We start from the raw sequence: 23,065 nt of genomic DNA on the forward strand, positions 1-23,065 counted from the left end.
AAGGAACGAAGGAGTTACTTTCATTGACGTGAGACATATACAGCTTTTATTTATTGCCAAAGTTAATATAATACAAGGAGTTGCATTGGTAGGATAGGCAAGGATCAGGCATCGGCATCAACAATCAGTTATATATACATGTAAGTGTATGTACAGATGCTGGTCCCGTGTGCGGCATACCCAACTCTACAGCATTCGTAGTTGAAGTACCGCAGCCGAAAGCTTTGCTACACAGGTTCTAAGGCTTATTTACACGAGGACGGTTGCGTTAATTTCCTATACTCCTCCATTTCACTATTCCGGCCAAGCCATCACCATTAGGCGTCTCCTTTCGCCTCCTCTTCCCAAGACTTATTATTTCCTCTCATAAATAAAGCGTTGTGACTCGCCGCGGTTATCTAAGCTACTAATAGCGATTCACTACGATCTCAGTTGGAGGCGCTCAGGGCGGTCCGAGCGTTTTACCTGCGTTGGGTGGAACGAATCCGTAGCCACTTGCCCCGACGACGACGCCGCTGGTGTCGGCGGGATTGCCAGGCGGGCCCGGGGGGAACAGCACCGGACCTGCAAAATAAACAAAACACAAAACAAGTCGTAATTATCAGTGGTCACTCGCTACACTCGACTGCGCCCGATCCTGCATTCGCTCTTTTTTCTCCACTACCATCGGAGCCGCGATTACTCTCGAAACTCAAGATCCTCCCTATTAAATTCGTCGGATGCGCAACGACAAACTTCCCATCTCTCCGCACTATGTCGGATGCATCGAATCCGCATTGCGAAGCATCGCCCGTTCGTTGCAATTTTTTTTTTTTGGCTTTTTTTTGGCTTTTTTTTTTGTTTGTTTTTACTTCGAAGGGACGAGCGGTCTGACAAGACTTTATCGCTATGTTATCGTTCGCTTTAACTAGGATTGATTTAACTAGGAGTGAGAAAGGAAGAAAGCACGAGCAAGTGAAGGGCGACCATGGACTATCATGCTATAACGGCGGTAACACCGACAATCGTCGCGAGACTCTGCTGAATGCAGCTGCAACGGTGATAATTGCAATCCGCATGACGAGATGGTGGGGCAAATATTTTAGCATTGGCGCAAGGTCGATCGTCGTTGCGCCTTCTCGATCTCTCCCGATGGTTTCGCGCTATTGCTTATGATTGAGCTTAACCGGCCATCCCCACTCGCGCCTCGATAATATCACTCTCGCCGAGGAGCCAATCGATCGAGTGCGCGCGCTCGCGACCTTCACGGTCGTTGCTCCTCGATGACCTACGGTCGCGTGTCCCAGGGTCGATATCGCCGTCGCGATTGTCCGCTACTTTGTAAATTACGAGAGGAATCCGATTGACAGTGGTACGTAAGTTCCGAGCGGGATAATGAAAAAGCCGCTGGTGAACAGGACGCCGAGCATCTGTGAATTCCACGTCTGTGTATCGCTTAATGGGTACACGAATTTATAGAAATTCTTTTGTAACGATTACTATCGATCCGGGGGGAAGAAAAACTTTTGTAAGCTTATGGTCGTGATTTATGTGGAGGCAATTACGGGCTTTGTAATTATTCAAATTGCTTAACCAATTCTATTCAAATAATTTATCCATAGCAGGTTTAGTCTTGTCGGTACCACCAACTATTGATAATTAACTACGTTGATATTTCTAATAATATATATATATACATATATATATATATATATATATATATATAACACTCACGGTCTGAATTGTTTTTGTTTTATTATTATTATTATTATTAATATTATTATTAATTAAATAAGTAAATTAAATGACAAAGATGATATATTTGTCGTTCATTATGAGTTTCATTTCACGACGAAATTCAGATTTTTAATGAAAAGCTGCTTTCAATTTTATAATAAATTGCTAAGTTATATGTTATACATCGAAATATTAGATCTAATATATTTCTGGCAATGTTATACATATGTATCGAAAAACCAATCAATCAAAACAAAAAAATACACACACACACACACACACACACACACACACACATATATATATATATATATATATATACGATTACTCGAAAGTCCGTTAGGTATATTTTCGTTGTTTGACAAGTATTGATTAATTGGCAAATAAGTTCCGACATTCACCGAATGCAATTTTATAATAATGAATATTCACACAATTTTCTAATTATACCAGTTAAATTTCTTCTTCTATTTTTTTTTTATTCAAATATTTTATTGAAATATCAATCGATTTATACAATTTAATATATGATAAATCACTCGTCTATTTATCTTGTGCATTCATTAAATTATTAAACTAATGCAATATATTAAAACTTTCCCTTGTTAAAATGGAAAGAGAGAGAGAGAGAGAGAGAGAGAGAGAGAGAAAATTACTCCAAATGTTTCTTATGAAACGTTATATTCGTATTTTCTATGCGTGAATAATGCAGGCTTTTATATAAAATGGAGAAATTGCCAACAACGTATGTGACACTTGTTATCCGTAACAGCAAAATGAATGGACAATAAAGTTCACAGTAACACGGTTACGTTATATGTTTCATAAGAACTCTACGTGAAATGAGAAAAATTAACGCCTCGGAAAGCATTAGTCGATACGCATTAGCGATGTTATGCATTTTGATTATGGCAAAAGACTTTGGTTTAGAATTTTTTAAAAATAATTTAATGGTTTATTTGATAAATATTATTAATGATGTTTCGAACGACTTTTTTTAATATAACGGCACAGATGTCTTTAGAAAATCAGGGGTTCAATATTTTTCTAGTTTGTTTGAAATTTAGAAAAAGAAATATCGACATTGCTTTGATACCGAAGAAATTGTCATACAAAATAATATGTTATGTTATGTTTATGTTGTAAATCGTGTAGGTTTTTTTCGTTTTGCAAATAAAACTTGTTTAATATAATTATCGGTACGGAAATGAAAGAATTTTTATTTTTGAATATTTATCGTACATTTAAATTTCTCAGTAGGATAATTAATCGTAACTAGTTTATATGCAATGAGTTATAGATCTTACTTATCTAAAAATCAGGTGCATAAATAAATCAGGAATTTAGATATACAAATAAGATACGGAAATTTCGAAAAATGCAAATATTTCCTGATTTTCTGATAATTATTATCATTGTACGTTTCCCACCACTCGGTAAAATTAATATTTTTCAAACACATTAGAAAACCATTTAATAATATGTAATACTTAGATAATCATAGCGCCGACTCACGAGTATTTTTTATTAGAAAACACACTACTCATAAATTTGTACAATACGTCGACGTATTAAGCTATTCAATATTACAAATATTATAATTAAAAACTAGCACAAAATATTTGTAAATATATAGTTAAAAATTTAAAAGGATCATTAACGATTCGTATATAAATTACAAGCATAATTGCCCTCCGTTAAATTACAATTTATAGTAACGTTAAAGTCCGCCACCTCATTTTTAATGCAAACAAAAAACCTGCTAATGTCAAAATCAATGAAACATAGAAATCACAGTTACCGCGCAACATAGTTTAATTTGAAAGTAAGTCTCGTTAATTTTCACTCCATCCCATTACAAGCGACGGAGATTGTTCTCGATTTAGTTGACGTGGGCGTACTTACCAGTATTAGATCGCGGGTCCCTCATTCCAGATGATTGCCTGAGATATGGACCAAAGCCAGAATATAGTTGGTTGTAGTTTTGCGCGTGAGCGAGGCTGGCGACGACGGCCAAGATTGTGGCTAATACGGCGATCTGTAACAATGCCAATTCGTTTGTAAGTTTTCATTATGATAGGTTCGTTAGCGACTACTTAGTCGACGTAAAGTCAGGTTTATTTGTTTAATGAGCTTAAGAATTTTATTTGCGGTACGACGGATTTGCTCGACGCTTTGCTCATCAATTCGCAAATACATTGGCCAGGACTTTTTCCCATCAGTTTGGCTTTTACCTTCCAACGCCATCAATGACTGACAATCACTTATTTCACATATTAGACCTAGTTTTCGAGAAATCTATTTTTCATAACATAGATTCGCGATCTCGCAATCTTTGTAATCGTCCTCCATTAACTATGTGTTTGTGTTTTTAAAGAAATTGAAGAAACAAGGTGCTATGCAGGTTTTAAAATATTACCGTACTTGCTGAATGGAAACTTTAAATGATAGTTTTACGAAGCTAAGTAATACAGGATAATTTTGCTGCGGGTATGCTTTAAAAAGAAAAAAAAAACGAAAGTAAAAAGATTTACTTTGCCTAAAGGTAACCCAACTTCCGCGAAAGTTGGAGAGAATAGTGTAATTTTTTACTGCCAATATTGAATTGTTTTACTCCATTTAAATTATTTGAAATTATTCTTTGACTTCGATGAAACTCTATTTTATATCTTGTTTGGGAGGCTAAAAAAAAAGATGGAAAAGAATGTGAAAATTGTAGATTATTCTCGATAAGCGCGCGAATAAATTGCAATATTTTAAATTATCCACGAACGTCTACCACGTGTCTTTAAGTTCACAAAAATTCGATATAAATTGATAAATAGTGCGTGATAGCATTAAAACAAGAAGATATGAAAGATATAATATAATTATGTAACGTTTAATTATTACTGAATTGCTTAATGTACATGAATAATATATATATATATATATATATATATATATATATATATATATATATGTATATTAACCAGTTATAATAACTCCATAATAAATTATTATTATTCACGCATATTAATGCACGCGTATGTATGTGCATATATCGTGAACGTAATGTAGAAAAAAGTTACAAAATGCAGAGAATTAATGCAAAGAAAAGTTTCTATACATACATATTATATATATGCACACACTTATAAATGAAATTCTTAAATAAAAACACTGAATTTTTTTTAATAATTCTTATCATAAAAAGATGTCTTTATTTAATATGTAAATATTATTGATAGATATTTAGTTTTTTAATAGATTTAATTGTAAAGAAAGCCTGACTTATGATAATGTATTATAATGTATCCGTAATGAATGCAATATTATCTGTTTAATATAATCTATAAATAATTATAATTATGTATAATATTTTACCTATATGAATGCATATAGAGATTAAGTAAGAAAAATATTTATGTACAGAGAGTGTTATGAATTAATAGGAGAACATTATTAATTATAAGTTATAAGAGTGATTGTTGTATTTGTAATTGTACGATATGAAATGTGATTAGTTTGACTTATACTCAGCAATAGATAGCCAACAATTAAAATAATAAAACTTTTCGCCTTATAGCATAATAAACAATAATTAATTTTTAATGAACTTTCATTTTCAAATACTGTAATTACGTAGTGTGTATGAAAATTCATCTAAAAAAGAATGAAATAATGAAATTGAAGGGAAAAAGAATTAATTTTCCTCAACGTCGATCTTAATAGATTTTATCACAATTATACAATTTAATTATCAACTAATAAGTTTTAGTTATTGAGACATTATACGTGCAATTATAAGTATTTCTTAGTAAATCGTTGTCTTGTTCTGCTCAATAATATTCTCGCCTCATATGGAGATTCTTTTCAAATAATAATTCTTCTTCTTATATTGTACTCTTTAATTTAAGTCTCCAGCAGAATTTTAAAGTTGCTAAAGTTTACAAAAATTCTACACACGCTTGATTACAGGCCCACTACAATTTTAATTAAAGTCAATGCTGAGTTTAGTTTTCATAAAACTGTCAAGATTGATCTATGCTTATCCACGTGTATGTAGCAAAATGTTGAGCAAGGTCATAATGTTATATGAAAATCATACTGTTTACAAGTATTAAGTCAATTAGTTCAAGCGACTGAGGCAGAAAAATTTCGCAAGTGTACGTAGTAGTGTAGTATTTACGTAAAGGAATTGCTGGTTGAATGCTCCTCTTAGTACTTGGAACTTGGAGGATCACGAAGGAAAACGGGAGCGATCGTAAATTGGTAATACAACGCCCCCCCCCTACACTCTCACTAGCTCACTCTCACTCACTCACTCTCACTCTCACTCTCCCACTCTTTGACAAGTACAACATTGTGGAGTCTTGTAGCTAATGGACCGAACAAAATACCACAACTTCTCCTCAATGAAACTGTCTACCTCTGATTGATAGGTTTGTAAGAGACTTTTTAAGGATTCAAAGAGAAAATGGAGAATAGTCAGGCACATCTTATTTAAGCGTGATTTTATAAGTTTGTAACCTTGCAGTCGCCCGTTTAATTTATTACATATATGCCATTTGACCAATATTTCTTTCGAGATTATAAGATTCATGTCGCAGGCAATTATTAACTTTGAATTTTAATTACTTTATTCTCTCCTCTATTTCTATATGATTAATTATTAATTTTTCTAAGCGAAGATATGTCGAATGTGTTAGTCATTTTTACAAGTAAAAAATCAACAAATTCATTTCATTTTCTTAAAAATTAAAGGCAAAATTTAACGAATCGGCATGAACAAAGTATTATTACATATTCAGTATGACATTATCAAGAAATCTTTCTCATATTGTAAAACTGACATTGTATTAAGTGCATATTTTTACGTAATAATTAATAAAATAATTCATTCCGATTCATTAACTGTACGAATAAATTCATTATAAATATTAAAGTTAATTATAAATATGAAGCTCTATAACTTGTCGATTATCTTGATAAATTTCTTTACAATTCTAAAGTCTTTCATTAAATCATCTCCAATGATTATCATAAACTTTGAAAATATAAAAAACATAAAATAGTTTCATAGTTATATGCTAATTGAAACGTCCGACACACATTCATTCATTATACAAAATGTGATATTAATACAAAAAAAAAACCAAAAAAAAAAAACAAAAAAAAAACAAAAAAAAGACAAAAACAAAAATGAAAGAAAAAATTGTAAATTCTTCATGAAAAATTGGCTTTAGAGCAGACCGTTTGCTTATTAATTATCTTTAATAATTTATACCTTTATAAGTGATTAAATAAATTCTCTCCATTTAATATTAATATATTATACACGTTGATGCGTTTATTATATAAAAGAATTTTGTATTAAATATTACAATTTTAATGAATGGAAGCTAGTATGGTATGAAAAATTATAGCAATTCCGCTTAGAAAAGAGTCAGAAATGCAATTTTCACAAAGCTCCCGCATCACTAAAATTTCAAAAATTTATCTATTTTTTTACTAATGTGAAAATAAAAGTTATACGTTTCGTATATCTAATAAAGAAAAAAAAAGAAAGGAAAAAAAAATGATAAAAATTGATTACGAGAAAATTGTAAAAGTTACTACTCGACTTATAAAATTAATTATCCTTACGTATGGCTGATAATGAAATACTTGATTTATCGAATATTCATAGCTTTTTCCTTTTTCCATTGCGTGACCAACGGTAATAAATGTACCATAATTCTCCTCGACGATTGTACTAATTTTATAAATGTGAATCTCAGCGGAAGAATGGGTAGGACTGGAACCGCAAAATATTTAGTGGTTTCGGGGCATTACTCAACGTATTTCACACCACCGTCTGCTCCATACATATAAGCCACGGAGTGAACTTTGAAAGTCCAACTTGAATTATCCAGTTGTTATATGTTTGTATGTATTGTATATAACAATATATTCGTCTTCTTGTGTAAGAATTATTAAGTTTTATTGTTGCAGGCATATTTTTCATTTGGGAATTCGTACGCATTAATCTGGCGGAATGAGGGAATCCGCATACGAAAGTTTAAGAGATGACAATCATGAAGTAGGCAAAGGTACGAATAATGTTAATGATGATTATGCAATGATCCCCAGTCAATTCAAAAATTCGCCACGTACATACAACATTCGGCATAACATTCTCCGACTCTTAGGCAAATATTTAATGTTATCATGGCAAGATTAACGCAGATCCCACGCTAAATATAGCTTAATGTTGTTAATAAATTTTTATTCTACCAAGGCCAATGTTATGCATAACTAATTTACACAGAGTTTCTTTTAATTTTTGGGCTGATAACTTTAGCACTGACAATATCATAATAATGTACTAGTGTTTGAAAAAAATCAAAATTACTATTCACTGTCCTGTGCTGTACTGTGCTTTTCAATATCTTTTTCAGGATTACTTTGCTTTTGTAATAAGAACGTTAATGGAACATGAAAAATACTTTCTAATTTGTATAAATCTTTATTAAATTATTCGCAAGTGACCTCGTAGGCAAACGGTTGTACTTGATTTATAATTTTTCGGTTATAATTTGCAATATATTCAATCTCGTAAGTAAGTGACATATCTGATAGTAATTTAAGGTCTATTGTAAATTAAAAAATTTTTATTTTATTTTAAATTTAAGATTTTTTTTTTTTTTTTTTTTTCATTCCTTTCAAACCCAATGTTGCGTTTATCAATTTTAACGATCGTTTTCTATTATTAATTCCTTAGCTACCCACTAATATTTGATTTATTATGATTTTCTAAAGTAATTTATTATTGTTTATAATGATAAAGATTGGGCTGGCCATCGCCTATCGATATATGAAGAAGAAAAATAGCTGTCACAACGTGTTTGTTACGTTATGTATATCAATTTAATGTGTTAAATGTAAATTAAAATTAGAAAAATTTTAACCTTCGATATTGACAATTCTTTATTCTAGTCAATATTTAATTAATATAAAGTAAATTTACTAAATTTTAATTTCTATTTGTTAGCTTGTGCTAGAGAATTATTTAGCTTACATAATATATCTTCTTTTGTACGAAGCAGCAATGACACGATAATATTATTAAATTTAGCGAGATGTGAGATTTCATACGATTGTGAATCGAGTTGAAAATAGGAAAGCACATTATGTCTTGTTTTATATCGTACGCTAAATGTCTTATCAAACGAATACTTGACGTGAGATTACATGAGATTATCTTTATATTCGTTCAGATATCCATTGCGATGTATTTTACAAGTTATAAGGCTCTGGCGTTCAATCTACGTAATGCAAGGACTATCTTCGTTATTGTTACAATATTTAATCGCTAAACAGTAAAATTGTGGAACGATATCGAGCAATTTATTTCAACGTAAAAAAATAACAAAAAAAAAAAAAAAAAAAAACCGAAAAGAAAGGTATAAAATACGCCGTACATTTTACATGGATATTCGTCATATTTTTATATGGTATTCATTTTTGTACGTACAGGCGCATATACGCGCTAACAGACACACTGAGATAGATGAAGCTAGAGAGAGAGAGAGAGAGAGAGAGAGAGAGAGAGAGAGAGAGAGGGAGACTTAATTATAAAAAAGATAATTACAATTTTTTCGCATGAAACAACACACGATTCTATGCAAGTCAAGCGTATGATTAAAATATATTATATCTCGAGAAATTTACGTGGTCACGTAGAACGATACTTTTATATAAAAGATCGATGTTTCAAAATATCGTAGGTACTTACGAGTGACGAAAAAAGAACATCCCTACGTAAGTTTTTGCTCGGTGATTTTGTAATGCATGACGTAGAATGATACAAACCGCGCAATAATCGAATTGAATCTCGCGCACAACGCCGTTTTTGCCGCGCTCTCTCTCTCTCTCTCTCTCTCTCTCTCTCTCTCTTGCCGATGCAGGCGCATTTACAAAGAAGCCCGTCGAAAATCAAAGAAAAGCGTAAAAAATTATCATCGACGCATGCAAAAAGCTCCGGCACACGCTTCAATGCGGCTCACACATTAATTTTGTACGTCCGAGTCTGCGAGCACATAACTCGTGATCGCGAATCGCGTTGGGCAACCGCGTTTCGCGTCCCGAGCGAAAAGAAAACTCGAGCGCGCACGCGCGCGCGTTATGCGAGTTGGTGCTGCAACATCGAGGTGGAATAGAAGAGAGAAGAAGAAGAAGAAAAATGCCAAGAGCCATGAGCATTAACATGCGAAATTCCGAGCGCCGGGGTTAATTATGCGGCTGGCAGGCGATTTTTCGGCATGACGCGTTATCCAAGCGCGTGGGATCGTAGTTTTCTTTACGTGTTATTCTTTGCGAATAATTGCGAGCACGCGGCTGCCGATTCGACGCTTTCGATCCGTCGATCGGTCGTTCGATCATGTCGGGATGCTATAATTGCCCGCGTCGACGATCTTTATTATGCGGTCACGATCGGGGGAATAGTAAGCCCCCGATACTCTTATTAACTCTCGATTGTGATTCTGGCGAAGTGGCGGGAAAGCAGCATCGAAAATTATAACGAGTCGAGCGGTTTTTCGCACCGAGGGCGGATTGGCCTACGACTTGACTCGAGAGCGTTGATTGTGAAAAATTATAGGAAGGCATCAGCGCCGTGGAGCGTTCATTACCGCTTCTTGCTCGAATAATCCATAATAACCCCTAGGGATTCTCAACTATTATGAACGAGAATATTATTAATCGTTAAGGCTAAGTAAAGCAGGTTTTTAGCTAATGAATGCCACCGAGACACATTCGCATGACTCATCAACTTATGAGTTTTTATCGTCAAAGGTTTCTCTCCCACTGTTATACGCTCGACATGATTTCTTCGTGTCTCCCGCGTACTCGCATAAATAATTTTCCATAATAATTACCGCTAATCATACCTTAAAGGTCTACTCTCGCTCTTTTTCTCACTCTCTCTCTCTCTCTCTCTCTCTCTCTATCTCTCTCTATCTCTCTATATCTCTCTCCCTCTTTTTTTATTTCATTACTTTTTATTTTTCGTTTTTCTTTTTGTTTTTTGCCAATCGTTACTCTATCGTAAAGACAGAGATATAGATTGAGAGGGGTGGGTGGGGGTGGGCGGAAGAGATAATTGTAGGGATGGTGAGCTCGTTGTGGTTGATTGGGTGAGTGGGAGAGACGGGTGGGGGAGGAGATAGTGGTCTACGAAGTAGGTAGGCACTAATGACTCGTCGAACGCAGGATGCTCAATAGTGTCAAGTTCTCCACGGTATCATTACAAGTGCATGCTAATTATGACGATGGGATCGCCTTGTGTCCGTTCGCAGCCTCGTCTTGGATGATATTCGCGCAAAGCGAAGTCCGCGGCTCGGGATGGTATAGCGCGAGGTCATGGGTGTCGGGGAACGCGGCGACACACATGTGCGAGCAGCGTGACCCGAGATTACGTCGCGCCTCCGCAACGACGCATCGCGAGATCGGAAAATTGCGCTTTCAGGAAAAGCCTTTTTATTTATTTAATTTTTTTTCTTTTCTTCTCGGTGCGCGACTCGACAAGCGACGCCATCCTTGGGGATTCGGCTCCGGAGGAATTGAATAATGCGTGTTGTTAGCGCGGATAACATGAATAGCGGTTATTCCGCCAATTACCATTTTACTGTTTAATTGGTAGGTGATGTTTTTTTTTCTCTCTCCTTTTTCTTTTTTTCTTTTTCCATTTTCCTTTTTCCTTTTTTTTTCTTCATTCGTATCGGGATATCGGTATGGCAGGCACGATAGGCTGGTAAAAGGGGTTTGAGAGATTTTATTTACGTCTATCCGCCATTAAAGAGTTAATTAAGTAAGCTTTGTCGAGTTGCACAGTATGGAATTATGGGCTCCTTTATTGCGATATATTTGTAGAAAGAACATCTCGCGATGCTTAACACGAACGTCAGCTTATTAATGCCAGCTTATAAGAACTCCGCTGCCTTTACAAAATACAATGCAATGGCATTACTTTTTAATGTTAAGTATCCTCGTGCAGGAGATTGTTAATTGGCTGTTGTTTTGGACTTAAATCGCGTATCGTTGACGCGAATTCTATCGCGAGTCATGGATTATGCGATTGGTGTTCGCACGCACACTACCTTAGGCAAATGATGCTGCGAAACGGGCAATTTTCCATCGTTTTCTGAAAAACGACTGCTCGATCAGACGCTTAGGAAACATCATTCGTAGCAACAATTGGTAAGCGATACAAATGCATTTATAAACGTAACGAGCGAAAGAATGCGAATGATGAAATGTATTGTGCCGTAGTGGGAAAGTGCGACTGCCGTTAAGGCAATAGCCGTGTCTTTTTTCAAGCAGCAGCTGCGTCCAAAGGGATAATTAGGTTTTACGAGATTATCCAGCCGCGTTACATCCGATAAAGTCCCGTGGATAAGCGCCACATTTCCCTGTACCGAGAGACTAAAAAAATTGCACTCCTTATCGGGTAAGATCGAAGATGACGATGAGATGGAGAGGGGTAGGCGAATGGTGGGGTTGGGGAAGGGGTATGGGGAGGGGGGGGGACGTTGCGAATTCACTCGCAGTTGTTGAATTGATCGAAAGAGGCCTAGTCCCCGTGAGACAAAGACGCTTCTATTAAGGCTCGTGGCGACTATGTACCAAAATGGCCGGTATCGTATATACGGCACTGGTCGTCCTATCGGATCTCGGCGTGATGGTAAGGTACTTTAAAGCGAGTACACCGGTAGTCGTATTAACGATCTCCGCATCGACGAATTTATTTACATTCCATTTTCATGCTCCTTGTACACGCACGCGCAGCAGAATGCCAAATTTATGTCGTTTACTTGTGCTTGGGAAAGGCTTAATGGAGATGACGTCTTTAACGCGGATTGCGCAAAAGGTTTTGCTTTCGGTAACGGCGTCGGCTCGATTTCCTTTGGTGACAAGCTGTCATTAAAATAAATTTCTTATTACGAGACGTTATGTGGGCTCGCTCATTATCTTGTCCAATCTTTTATTTTATCAAACACGAGGAAAGAGCATTTTAAATTTCGCATCCCCCTCGCACCACCATTCTTGACGCCTGCTTATGTGTAATTCTTATGTCCGTGCATTTTCGCAATTTAATAATACCACGATTGGATATTTCTTTTGGCAAATGCGCGAGTATTATGGTACGACCGAGGCTTGGTACGCGCAGCATACGCACTTTCTATGCCAACTAATAAGCTTGGAAATGAAAAATATAAGAGGACAACGGTTCGCCTTCATTTTTTAAGGATTAGAATTATTGTAAATGAGAGGCAGATTGTTGAATAAAGACTGTTTATATTTATATATACTCGTAATGGCCATTAGATATTTATCGCTTTTAATGAGGCAATCTTATCGAGGGTTTAAATGCCCATTACAAAGTCGAATACTATGTATTTAAATAATTAAATTTTCAGACATGGAAAAAATACGAATATATTGCCGCATTCTTCGAGACGTTATGTTCCTGTAATATGCAAATATATTCAATACGAAAATTTGGAATTGGAAATTTCATTTATATACAAATTAAGTCATTTTACTTAATCCCATAATGTTTCAAGTATCCTTATATTCAACCGTACCGCCTTTATTTAAAGTAATAACATCACACCTACTTATTCGTTTATTTGAAGTAAAATATTGAAATTACATGTCGAGCAACTATTACACAATATAAATACATTTACTATCCAGTAATTATTTCACGAATATTAAAAACAAATTAAACTGTTGCTTTTAAAGTTTTTTTATCCTTCAAAAATAAAACGGCCGTTGCTGTTTGTGTGTGGCTTTTTATTTGTTTAAAATCCATTACTTTCGATAAGAATAAGATTTATTCTTCCAAACATAAAAGTATTAACTAATTAGAATTATTTATAAATAAATATTAATTTCCGAGTAGAATATCCAATTACTTAATAAAATCACGTGAATTATTCTAAAAAATTAATAAATAAATAAATAAATAATAAATAAAAAAAAAAAATGCGTCCGAATGGACGTAATAAAATGCATATGAGAAAATAATTTGGGAGAATAATTTTTACAATTCAGTTTGAGATTATGGACTGTCAATTACCTACCGTCAATTACGTACCCTATACCACTGGTTTGTTTCTTCTGTTTAATTCAAACCAAGGCTCGTTAAAATTTATTAATGTAATTCGCATTCTAATTAACAGATCAAAGTAGCTCATAAAAAAACAACAAAAACAAAAAAAACAGCACATAAATGACAATGAGAAAATAAAAGTACACGAGTACTTGTAAAATTTGCAAATTTAGTCGTGGTAGATGATTTAGCTTTATCCGAACGTTTATTAAAAGTTAATAAGCCTTTATGGAAATTCATTAAGGAAGTTTAGTGCGAGACAAACTCCAAGTGGGCGTCATTATAAAAGCAAATAGACTGGACGCCTCAAACCTCATCCATATCGACTTCCATCAGATTTAAACTTTGCGTTCAGAAATGCCATTACCAAATGGCATTTATACAAATTACGGACTTTAGTTGTCTTTATAAATACAGCGAACAGCCTAAATGAGTGTGCAGAGTGCAAAGTATACACCGTTATGATAAACCTAATGATAAATCGATAGTGGAGACTAGACTCAGACTATGGACTATTAGGAAAATGGTAATCGAGCATTCACAACCTTTCAAAGCTAGCGCAAGAGATTTTATTGCCCTCGGTAAAATAATCTCCCTGACTTACTAATTAAAATATCGTATTCGATGTAAAGAAACGCCTTGGTTAGTGCGCGAATCTTGGCTGCCGTTGCTATTGTCGTGTATAGTCGTTAACACGACTCGCCGCGAGAAATACATCGCTACGAATATGTTTGAGCGCAATCGTGCAGCCGGGGGAACGTTTCTCTTTGAAAACAAAAAAAAAACAAAAAAAAAAAAACAAAAAAAAAAAAACGATAAACACCGGCTTTAGAGAATTTCCAGTAACTCAATTAGCCATTATCGAAGGATGCACTTTTCTTAGCTGATTTCGTTCTTACGTACTTTTTCTTAAGGCGTCATTTCGATCATTAAAACTTGACGATACGACGCTTTATCTGTATACAATTTATAATAAATAAATGTCGAACAGAATTCTCAATTTTAAAGTCAGTTTCATGTAAATATAGGTTTAAATTGAGAATAAATATACTTGAAACGATGTTCGAAGAATATTGTAACATAAAAAACTAACGATTTGTTCAGCACATAAATGGTGTCAGAGTTTAATAAAAATATATAATTTTACTCACAGAGAAAGTTTAAAAAAAAATTGCTTTAAAATTTATTTGAAATGTTTATTTAATATGCTGTATGTATATATATATATATATATATATATATATATATATATATACATGTGTGTCTGTGTGTGTCATTTTAAAAATAGTAAATTTACGATGAGCATCTCTTGCTTTCTTTAATGCTAAACTATCTTGTTCTCTAATTTTCCAATTTGATTTATCAATAAGTTTCTGAAAGTATTAATACTTTACGATGGCAATGAATAATGCAGTAATTATACTCAACATGGCGAATAGTATATAAATCTTATGTGCCCGTGATGCGTTAGAATTTAATTAGAAATTTTTCTTCACATTGCAGTGCATTATCATCTTATTAATCAATGTTGAGGCAAAAAAAAAATGACGATTAATTTTCATCGATGCTCACGGTGTTCACAATTATTTAGGATACAAATAAATTTAATAAATATTGATATGGATGATTTACTGTACGAGTCATTTAACGATCCTATATTGGAATAAAAATTCATTAATCCAAGGTGAAAGTAGGCTATCCATCTTTATTTCCAACTTAATGGACTGTTTCGCTTCCGTTTTCCCATTAAAAACATAACATCCAATCCCACAACTTTATCTGAAAAGCGAAGGTTATGCTTTTAACGTTTAACTATGGGAATGAATTTCTTGCACGACATTACCATAAATACATACCAGCTGGTACGACCGCATACACTGTGTATAAAACGACAAGTGCAGAGTATGAAAAAAGATAGAATTTGGCATAGTCGATTAAGGCGCCAAGCAGGCGACATTCGATATTCCGCAAGTCGACATCAGTCAATAAATATTACAATTTTGCTCAAATAGTATTAGGTCAAACGTAGTAAAACGAATTGATTAATAATGCTTAATAAAGTGACTTATCACGACAAGTTATAATACGTTGTGCAAGAATGAATTTCCCGTTTAGAAAATTAAATAATCTTGCCCTCACTGTCGCGCGAACAAGAATATGATTATGATTATCGACTGTGGACGTGGAGCGCGTGCGAAATAAAATTTCCATAAACATAAATTTGCAAAAATCATTGAAATTTACATGATCTCGGATTATCCTGAAAAACACTTTCCATTCTCGGATGTGATAAAATAATGAAAACATCAAGACTCAGAGAATCGCTGGGTTTATTTTTAAAATTAACATTACTTTTAATCGTCGTACCATTAAAGAGAATAGTATTTCGTTTATTTGGATTACATTAAATAGCAAAGTCCTTTGCGCACGTTTGATCGAAACTGCAGTTACAATATAAAATTCGACAATATAAAAATGGACTCGATCGAAAATTCCCAAAAATCTCTTCGCAAAAATCGTTTCGGCGACGAAGGCGACACCTTCGCCAAAAGCCGATTTCCGATCGAACCGCAGTGGCGCTCGTCATTTTAGAATGCTTTACCATAATATAAAGAGCGAACGTGCTGTTGTCACGGTCCGACAGCGACGCTAAAGCGCGCCAAGTAGAGAAACTGTGAAAGGATCGAGAGAATGAGTGTCCGTTATACATACGAGAGCCCAACTCTTAACAACTGCGGGGTAATTTCTGGCTTTCGAATTATGATTGAGCGTTTCTGCGATTTTTGACTTGCATATCAGAATCAGAACCTCGATGTAAATTACTTTCTCCCTACTCTACTCCCCCCCTCCCCTTCCCCCCCAACGCCACAACTTCTTCGTCGTATCTCTCACTCTCTCAATTCTCTCTAATCCATATACCTTTTTTTGTTTTTTTATTTATTTTTTATTTTTTTTTTTTTATTTTTTTTTTATTTTTTTTTTTTATTTTTTTGAAACTTGTAAATCCCACGCATACGATTTATTATCGCTCAATCGACGTCGCTTGCTTTTTTCAATGTTCGCGGCGCATTCAATCATTAAATTTCGACGTGCGAGCTCTCGTTTGAATTCTCAATTGAACATCATCTCATTTTTCCAGATTTTCATGAATATTAATTAAATCGATATTTTGCAAAAATGAATTTTCCTATTTATGGCGTCCAAGTGCAGCGTGATTTAACGTTTTTCAGGCTTAAAGAATAAAAAGAGAAAAAGAGAAAGAAAAATAATAAAACGCGATACTTGCACGATGAAGAAAATAGTTTTGAATTTTGTAAGAATTTTAGTCTGGGAGAACGAATGATAGTTAAGTAATACGAATTAAGGTAATTTTTATTTTACCGATTATAGTGAACGTGAGTCTCGCGTTCAACGTGGTCCGTTGAATAATTAACGTTCGTCGGATTTTGAGATTTTCGCATTTATAATGGATAATTGATCGGTTAAGAGAGATGAAATAAGATTAAACGATGAATACACGGAGATATTGACTTTTTCTCCCCATCCTAATATAACAAAGGCTTAATTGTACTTTTCTCTCCCATAATGCAAAGAACGCTTAAGGAAGTTAATGGTAGGTCGCGCAATCCGATGAAAGGGTATTATTTTCCCCGTGTGGACATGGGTTTAATAAATTTTTCCTATCGGCTTGAACAGTTCGGATAATTGAAAATTTCAAAAACAATCGATCCAGCTATCGGAATTTAAAATCAGCGAGCGCGGGTAGTTTACGAAACTGCGGCTAAGCCTGACGAAAAGCAAGCTAACAACGAGCCTCGTAAATGAGAAAATTACGCAGCATCGGCGAAGATAAATCGAAGGCGCTCGATTCACCTGGCCCGTGCTCCACAAAAGTGACGCTACGATCCGGAGGTTGGCGAGTTTGCGCGTAGGCGCCGAGGAAAGTGAGATCGACTCGAGTCGAGTCGGCGGACTCGTTCGGAAAATCGTAATTACCGGCAGCACCGGAAGATAGGGATCGCGAGATCCCGAGGGTGCGATAAGTCGAGGCGTTGGCGTGCTTTAGAGCGTTAAAATTAAGCTCGCGAGGTACCTGAGCGGTGGCTAACCTATGTTGGAAGGCGAGTCCGACTGTTGTTCAGCGAGCGAATAAATTCGATGCCGAGACAGAAGTGTGCGAGCGAGTAAGAGCGAATGTGAGATAGATAGATAGATAGATAGATAGATAGATAGATAGAGAGAGAGAGAGAGAGAGAGAGAGAGAGAGAGAGAGAGAGAGAGAGAGAGAAAAAGTAAGGCACTTATCACTGATTTTGGTTTAAGGTCTGGGCGTGGGACACATTGTGCTGGCGAAATTCATCAAAATTATCTCCTCTTTGTCTTTTTTCGCTACGCTCCGTTAAAGGGATTCTTCATTCTTTGGTTCTTTAAAGAGTTCCTTTCGTCGTAATATCAAAAATTTCTCTGCCCTTTTACGTTAAGATGAATCTAATATACTTTTTCATTTTATAATATTACTTCGTTTTGTGATATAATGTGCCCACATGATATAATCTGCATCGTTAATAATTGTGTTTTTTATTCCCTTTTTTTTTCTCTCGTTAATAATATTTGTATCATCGGCTCAAAGCGTTAAGCCTTAATTGCATACTTTGGTCCGCTTTAATACACATGTTTTGACACCAGTAGTGATTGTACGTTGTGCATTGTGAATGTTAGCAATATCGTTCCGAGCATTAGCGTGGAAGTTATTATTATTAATCCCGGCAAACAATGAACGGCTCTAAAAACGTATAATTTCTGGGAGTGATTGGTTATAAAGAGGGCCGTAATTTTTGTGATTGAGCGTATGTGTTAGTGATAATGCGCATCATAAGTGGCGGAGCTGAGGTGGAGGGGGGGGGGAAGATGTAGGAAAAACAAAATTAATTATATATGCCGTGACAAAAGGAAAAATAAAGAAAGATATTGTGTCGTGGCGGCTAATTATTGCATGCAGGAGCTATTCAGCGAATGAGCAAACGTGGCGATTATCTACATGGTTGCTTTTATTATATGCGCCGAGGACTTTCGTTTTTCGCAATTGCACTACAACTCCTGTCACATGTGCTGCAAAATTTCATGTACGCACACGTGCGGTTCGTTCACGGCCCTAAAGACCGAGAGAGAATGATACAGACACACACATCTACCCACCCATCCATCCACCCATCCACACGCACACACGCACGCGCACGCACACGCGCACGCACACAGAGAGAGAGACACACACGCGCACAATCAAGACCACATAAACGTTTATGTATTTATGTAGATATTGTGTACGAAGGTATCCATAATCGGGCAGTGAATATACATTTAAGTATCGCAGTAATTTAGCAAGAGAGGAGGAAGCACGCCTAGAGTAAGACTGAATTGAAGTATTCTTGAGCTGTTATTAATGGATTACTATTATTTATGGATTCTTGATATGCGTTACAATATCTTTGGTTAACGGCCTCTTAATTTCCAACATGAGTATCTATCTATTTATATATACATACATATGTATAGCTAATAAAAAAAATATTTACGCGCGTTTATTGAAATGTTCTTGTGAAAATGACCGATGAATTGATAAACTGGATATTGATAATAACAAAAGCATCTTTATTACTGATTCATTCCAATTTGAGATGTTGAATGAAAATACTGTCAGATGCGGTGAGAAGGATAGAAACGACTACAATGAACTACCATTTTACACTCGCCACCTCCGAGAAAACACGTTTATTGATTTTTAAATTTATTTGCCGCCGCGCCGAGAAGGTGAAGGGGCGCCTTTGGTGCATGAAATTCCGAATCGCAGAAATGCGTCCAAAAGTTGTATATCGCACGCGACCAAGATTTGTGGTCGACTATAAATCAAGTATTACGGAGTCTGCGGTAGGAGTTATAGTTCGCGCAGTATAAGGATATTGACGGCTGGGAGGATTCGTAAGTCAGTGTTTGTTGCATTCCTTACTATTTATCGCTCTTTAAAAATCCTATGAAAGAATTATTAATATGGTCGAATGGAAAACTGTGTAATGGGGGAGGGGGAGGGGGGAGGGGGGGCGGGAGTTGTATCTGGGGGGAGGGATTTGTATCTTGTAACGTGAATCTTATTGAATTGTTGCCAAAAAGTATAATGATTTTTTTAAGGAAAATAAGTGCGAGGCGATGCTATGGAATTATAGAAGCAAGGGCAGGAGATCTATGCCGTACACCGAGAGATGCCGCAAAATTTGTGGAAATCTGAGAAAAAAGTTAAGCAGACAGGGAAAATGTATATATATATATATATATATATAACTGACAAATTCCGTTGGTACATAGACGTTCGCTTGGACGTTTCACTGGTTTTAGTACGGCAATGGACAATCTTTAAGTCGATACTCAAATTTTATCGCCAACATTAATAATTAATTATATAAGAGTAGAACGCAATTATAAGATTTAGGTAATCAAGGCCTTTCTTTATTTTCCTAATAAAATTCAATGATAAAGAAGTATTTGGGAATAGTATCTTCTATAATAAAACTGTCATTACGCACGTTCAAGGTGAAATTATTAGACTGTAAATTTAAACGCTAAGGTAAATTTCGTAAAAAAAATCTGTTTAATTTGAAAATGAAATGTAGATGAAAAAGAAACAGAAAGAGAGAAAAAATAGTCGATGGAAATATTTGAAAAATATTATGTAAGTACTATTACAGAGTTCGCTGAATCTAATAATCCAGTGCATTTTAAAATTAAATTATTCCCAGACATTCTACCTGTAATTAAAGATACCGGTCACTTTGTGAAATATGTTGACTTTATATTATATTAGTGATAAATAGTTGGAAATTGTTTTTAAAGAATTTGTAATAATGCGCCAGTGTTTTAGAAAAATCAATGACGCAATAAATAATATGGGGCAAACAGCTTAAGCTTTTAAATCGAAAGATATTGTTCTCTTAAAATAGCATAGACATGATCCACGAATTATTTATAACTAGAGTGATTTTCAATTAAGTATATATCATTTATCAATTCAAGTAGACTGCAATTTTCTTTCTTTTTTATTTTTTTAGATTTTGTTTTTTCTTTTTGTCCTCGTAAGAATTCATTTGAAAAAGATAAAAAAAAAGCTGTAAACATTCATATTTTCTACCCGAAAAGTTTGTTTAAGAATTATTGGTACTAAGCAGTCCTTGCAATGATTTATGGCAACTCATTCACCATGTTTTTTCGTGCATTTAAGAGGTAAATAAGCGAACAGATGAGTTTTTACCTTCAGATTATATTATTTACAAAAGTATACCGCGATTTTTCCTCTGTTGTTTTTTTCTTTTCTTTTCTCAAGTACGTTCGATCATTTTCAGAGCGCCGGGAAAATTCGATAATAATTTAATGCCTGATTGACTTCTCAGTAAAAGAATTTCTCGTAATTCTCTCTCTCTCTCTCTCTCTCTCTCTATCTGTGTGTGTGGACGTATCATAAACCCAGGGACTAGGTACTTGGGCACGTATCTACTCCAGCTCGTATTTTCGTAATAATAGGGGCAGGATAGCATGACTGAATTTATTAATCACGCTATGGTACACCGTAGAAAATGTTTGACCGCGCCAGAATCGCGGAGCCGCGTTTCCAAGTGATAAAGGTTACAGTATACATATCGAGCGCTTTCCCAACCGGTAATACTGCTATTATCTATCGCTCTGTCCATAGTAATGGCAAATGTACACGTACACACACGCTTGCGTTCAACGATCCGTGATTTCCGCGAGCTAAAGTTCCGCTTAAAGTTCAGTGGCGCGAGAAATGTGGGAAGATGAGGAGAATTTCTTTTTTGTTATGAAAGCGATATGGATGATGAAAAGCTGGTTATTTTATGCAGGTTGAGATTAACTTGGAAGCGCTTAGGTTCGATTCGATGCTTTCTTCCCCCGATTAAGTCCAAACCATTAAATGTGCGAATCAATTGCACGATTTCATTTGCTTTATTAAATTCAAATGATGAGTAGCGCAGCTAAAATTATCGCCTCATTACTGGATTCATTTTTCATTTACTTAATTTGATAGTAATAGCCTTTAGTTGAAAACAAAAATTCATCATGAACCTTTGAGCAATGATTTTTTAAAAAACGTCATTAACATCTAGCATTCATTATTAATTTCGCATGACGTTTCATAAATTTTTATAAATTTTGAATACATTGACACGTAATTAAGTGCAATTTTTAAGTCGTCGCTCTATGAAAAGTTACCGAGCTACTTTTAACCCCCCCCCCCCTCTACATATCCCTTAATTATAAAACTAGTAAGTCATACTTCATTTTCACGTAGCCTTGATAATGTTTACAACGTTATATTAAATGCATTTCTTACAATATTTTCTTCAAATACAAATCAATACGACATTTTACGGAACACTGCATGGAATATAATGAAGAAATACGTTTCTATTGGGATTCACTTATTTAGACGTTAAAATTTGTGCATCGTTTCGCGGGACAGTGTAAGTATTTAGTAAGATCTTGTATTATTAATATTTTTTTTATTATTATTAGCGTTTAAGCGGTGCATTGTCGTATAATTTTAATGCTAGACTAAACAAGAAACCATTATATTCACTCGCAGTAAACGTTAAAAGTTGAACGTTCTCTTTTCCTACATTTCTTGATGCACTGCTAATAAATGTAAATTATAATATTATTATATATCTACTTTAATATTAATATATATATATATATATGTTTGTTTTATAAAGTATTGTTTACATAAACAAAAGTATTTTAGATAAGTTGCTTCGTTAATGATTTAAAGATTCCCTTCACGATTTTCTCAACATTTAGAACGTGAAAGTGAGCCTATTCGATAATTTTGCCATTTATGAACTAATACATCAAAAGTGTATATTTTTTGGTACCGTTAAAAAAGAAATGATAATGAAGTAATACAAGACGTTTGGCAAAATGAAAGGCGCAAGTATATTATTATAGTAACGAAGGCAAAAGTATATCGAAGCAGCTCATTCGGAATATGTGAAAAAGTACTATTATCAAGTATTATCAAGCCGTATTAAAATTTTACTCGCTCGATTAGAATTAAGCAAAAAATTCTCATTGCTTTACTATTACTATTTTCATTACCAAGGAAATAACGAGATGAAATAATTAGAAAATCATTATAAGCGATTAGTT

General features: G+C 34.7%; 1 protein-coding gene across 1 annotated transcript in view; it reads right to left on the minus strand.

Annotated features, from left to right (window-relative positions):
• Positions 1 to 9: 9 nt before the first annotated feature.
• Wat (worker-enriched antennal transcript) overlaps positions 10 to 23,065 on the minus strand; it is a 27,979-nt gene continuing 4,923 nt past the window's right edge. The window contains exons 2-3 of the mRNA XM_011499491.1: positions 3,622 to 3,754; positions 10 to 564 (exon numbers count right to left, since the gene is read on the minus strand). Coding sequence (XP_011497793.1) covers positions 443 to 564; positions 3,622 to 3,754 — 255 coding nt within the window. The 3' untranslated portion in view covers positions 10 to 442. The remainder of the gene's footprint in view (positions 565 to 3,621; positions 3,755 to 23,065) is intronic.

The sequence above is a fragment of the Ceratosolen solmsi genome, unplaced genomic scaffold (assembly GCF_000503995.2).
Source record: "Ceratosolen solmsi marchali unplaced genomic scaffold, CerSol_1.0 scaffold35, whole genome shotgun sequence".
Taxonomy (NCBI): Eukaryota; Metazoa; Arthropoda; class Insecta; order Hymenoptera; family Agaonidae; genus Ceratosolen; species Ceratosolen solmsi.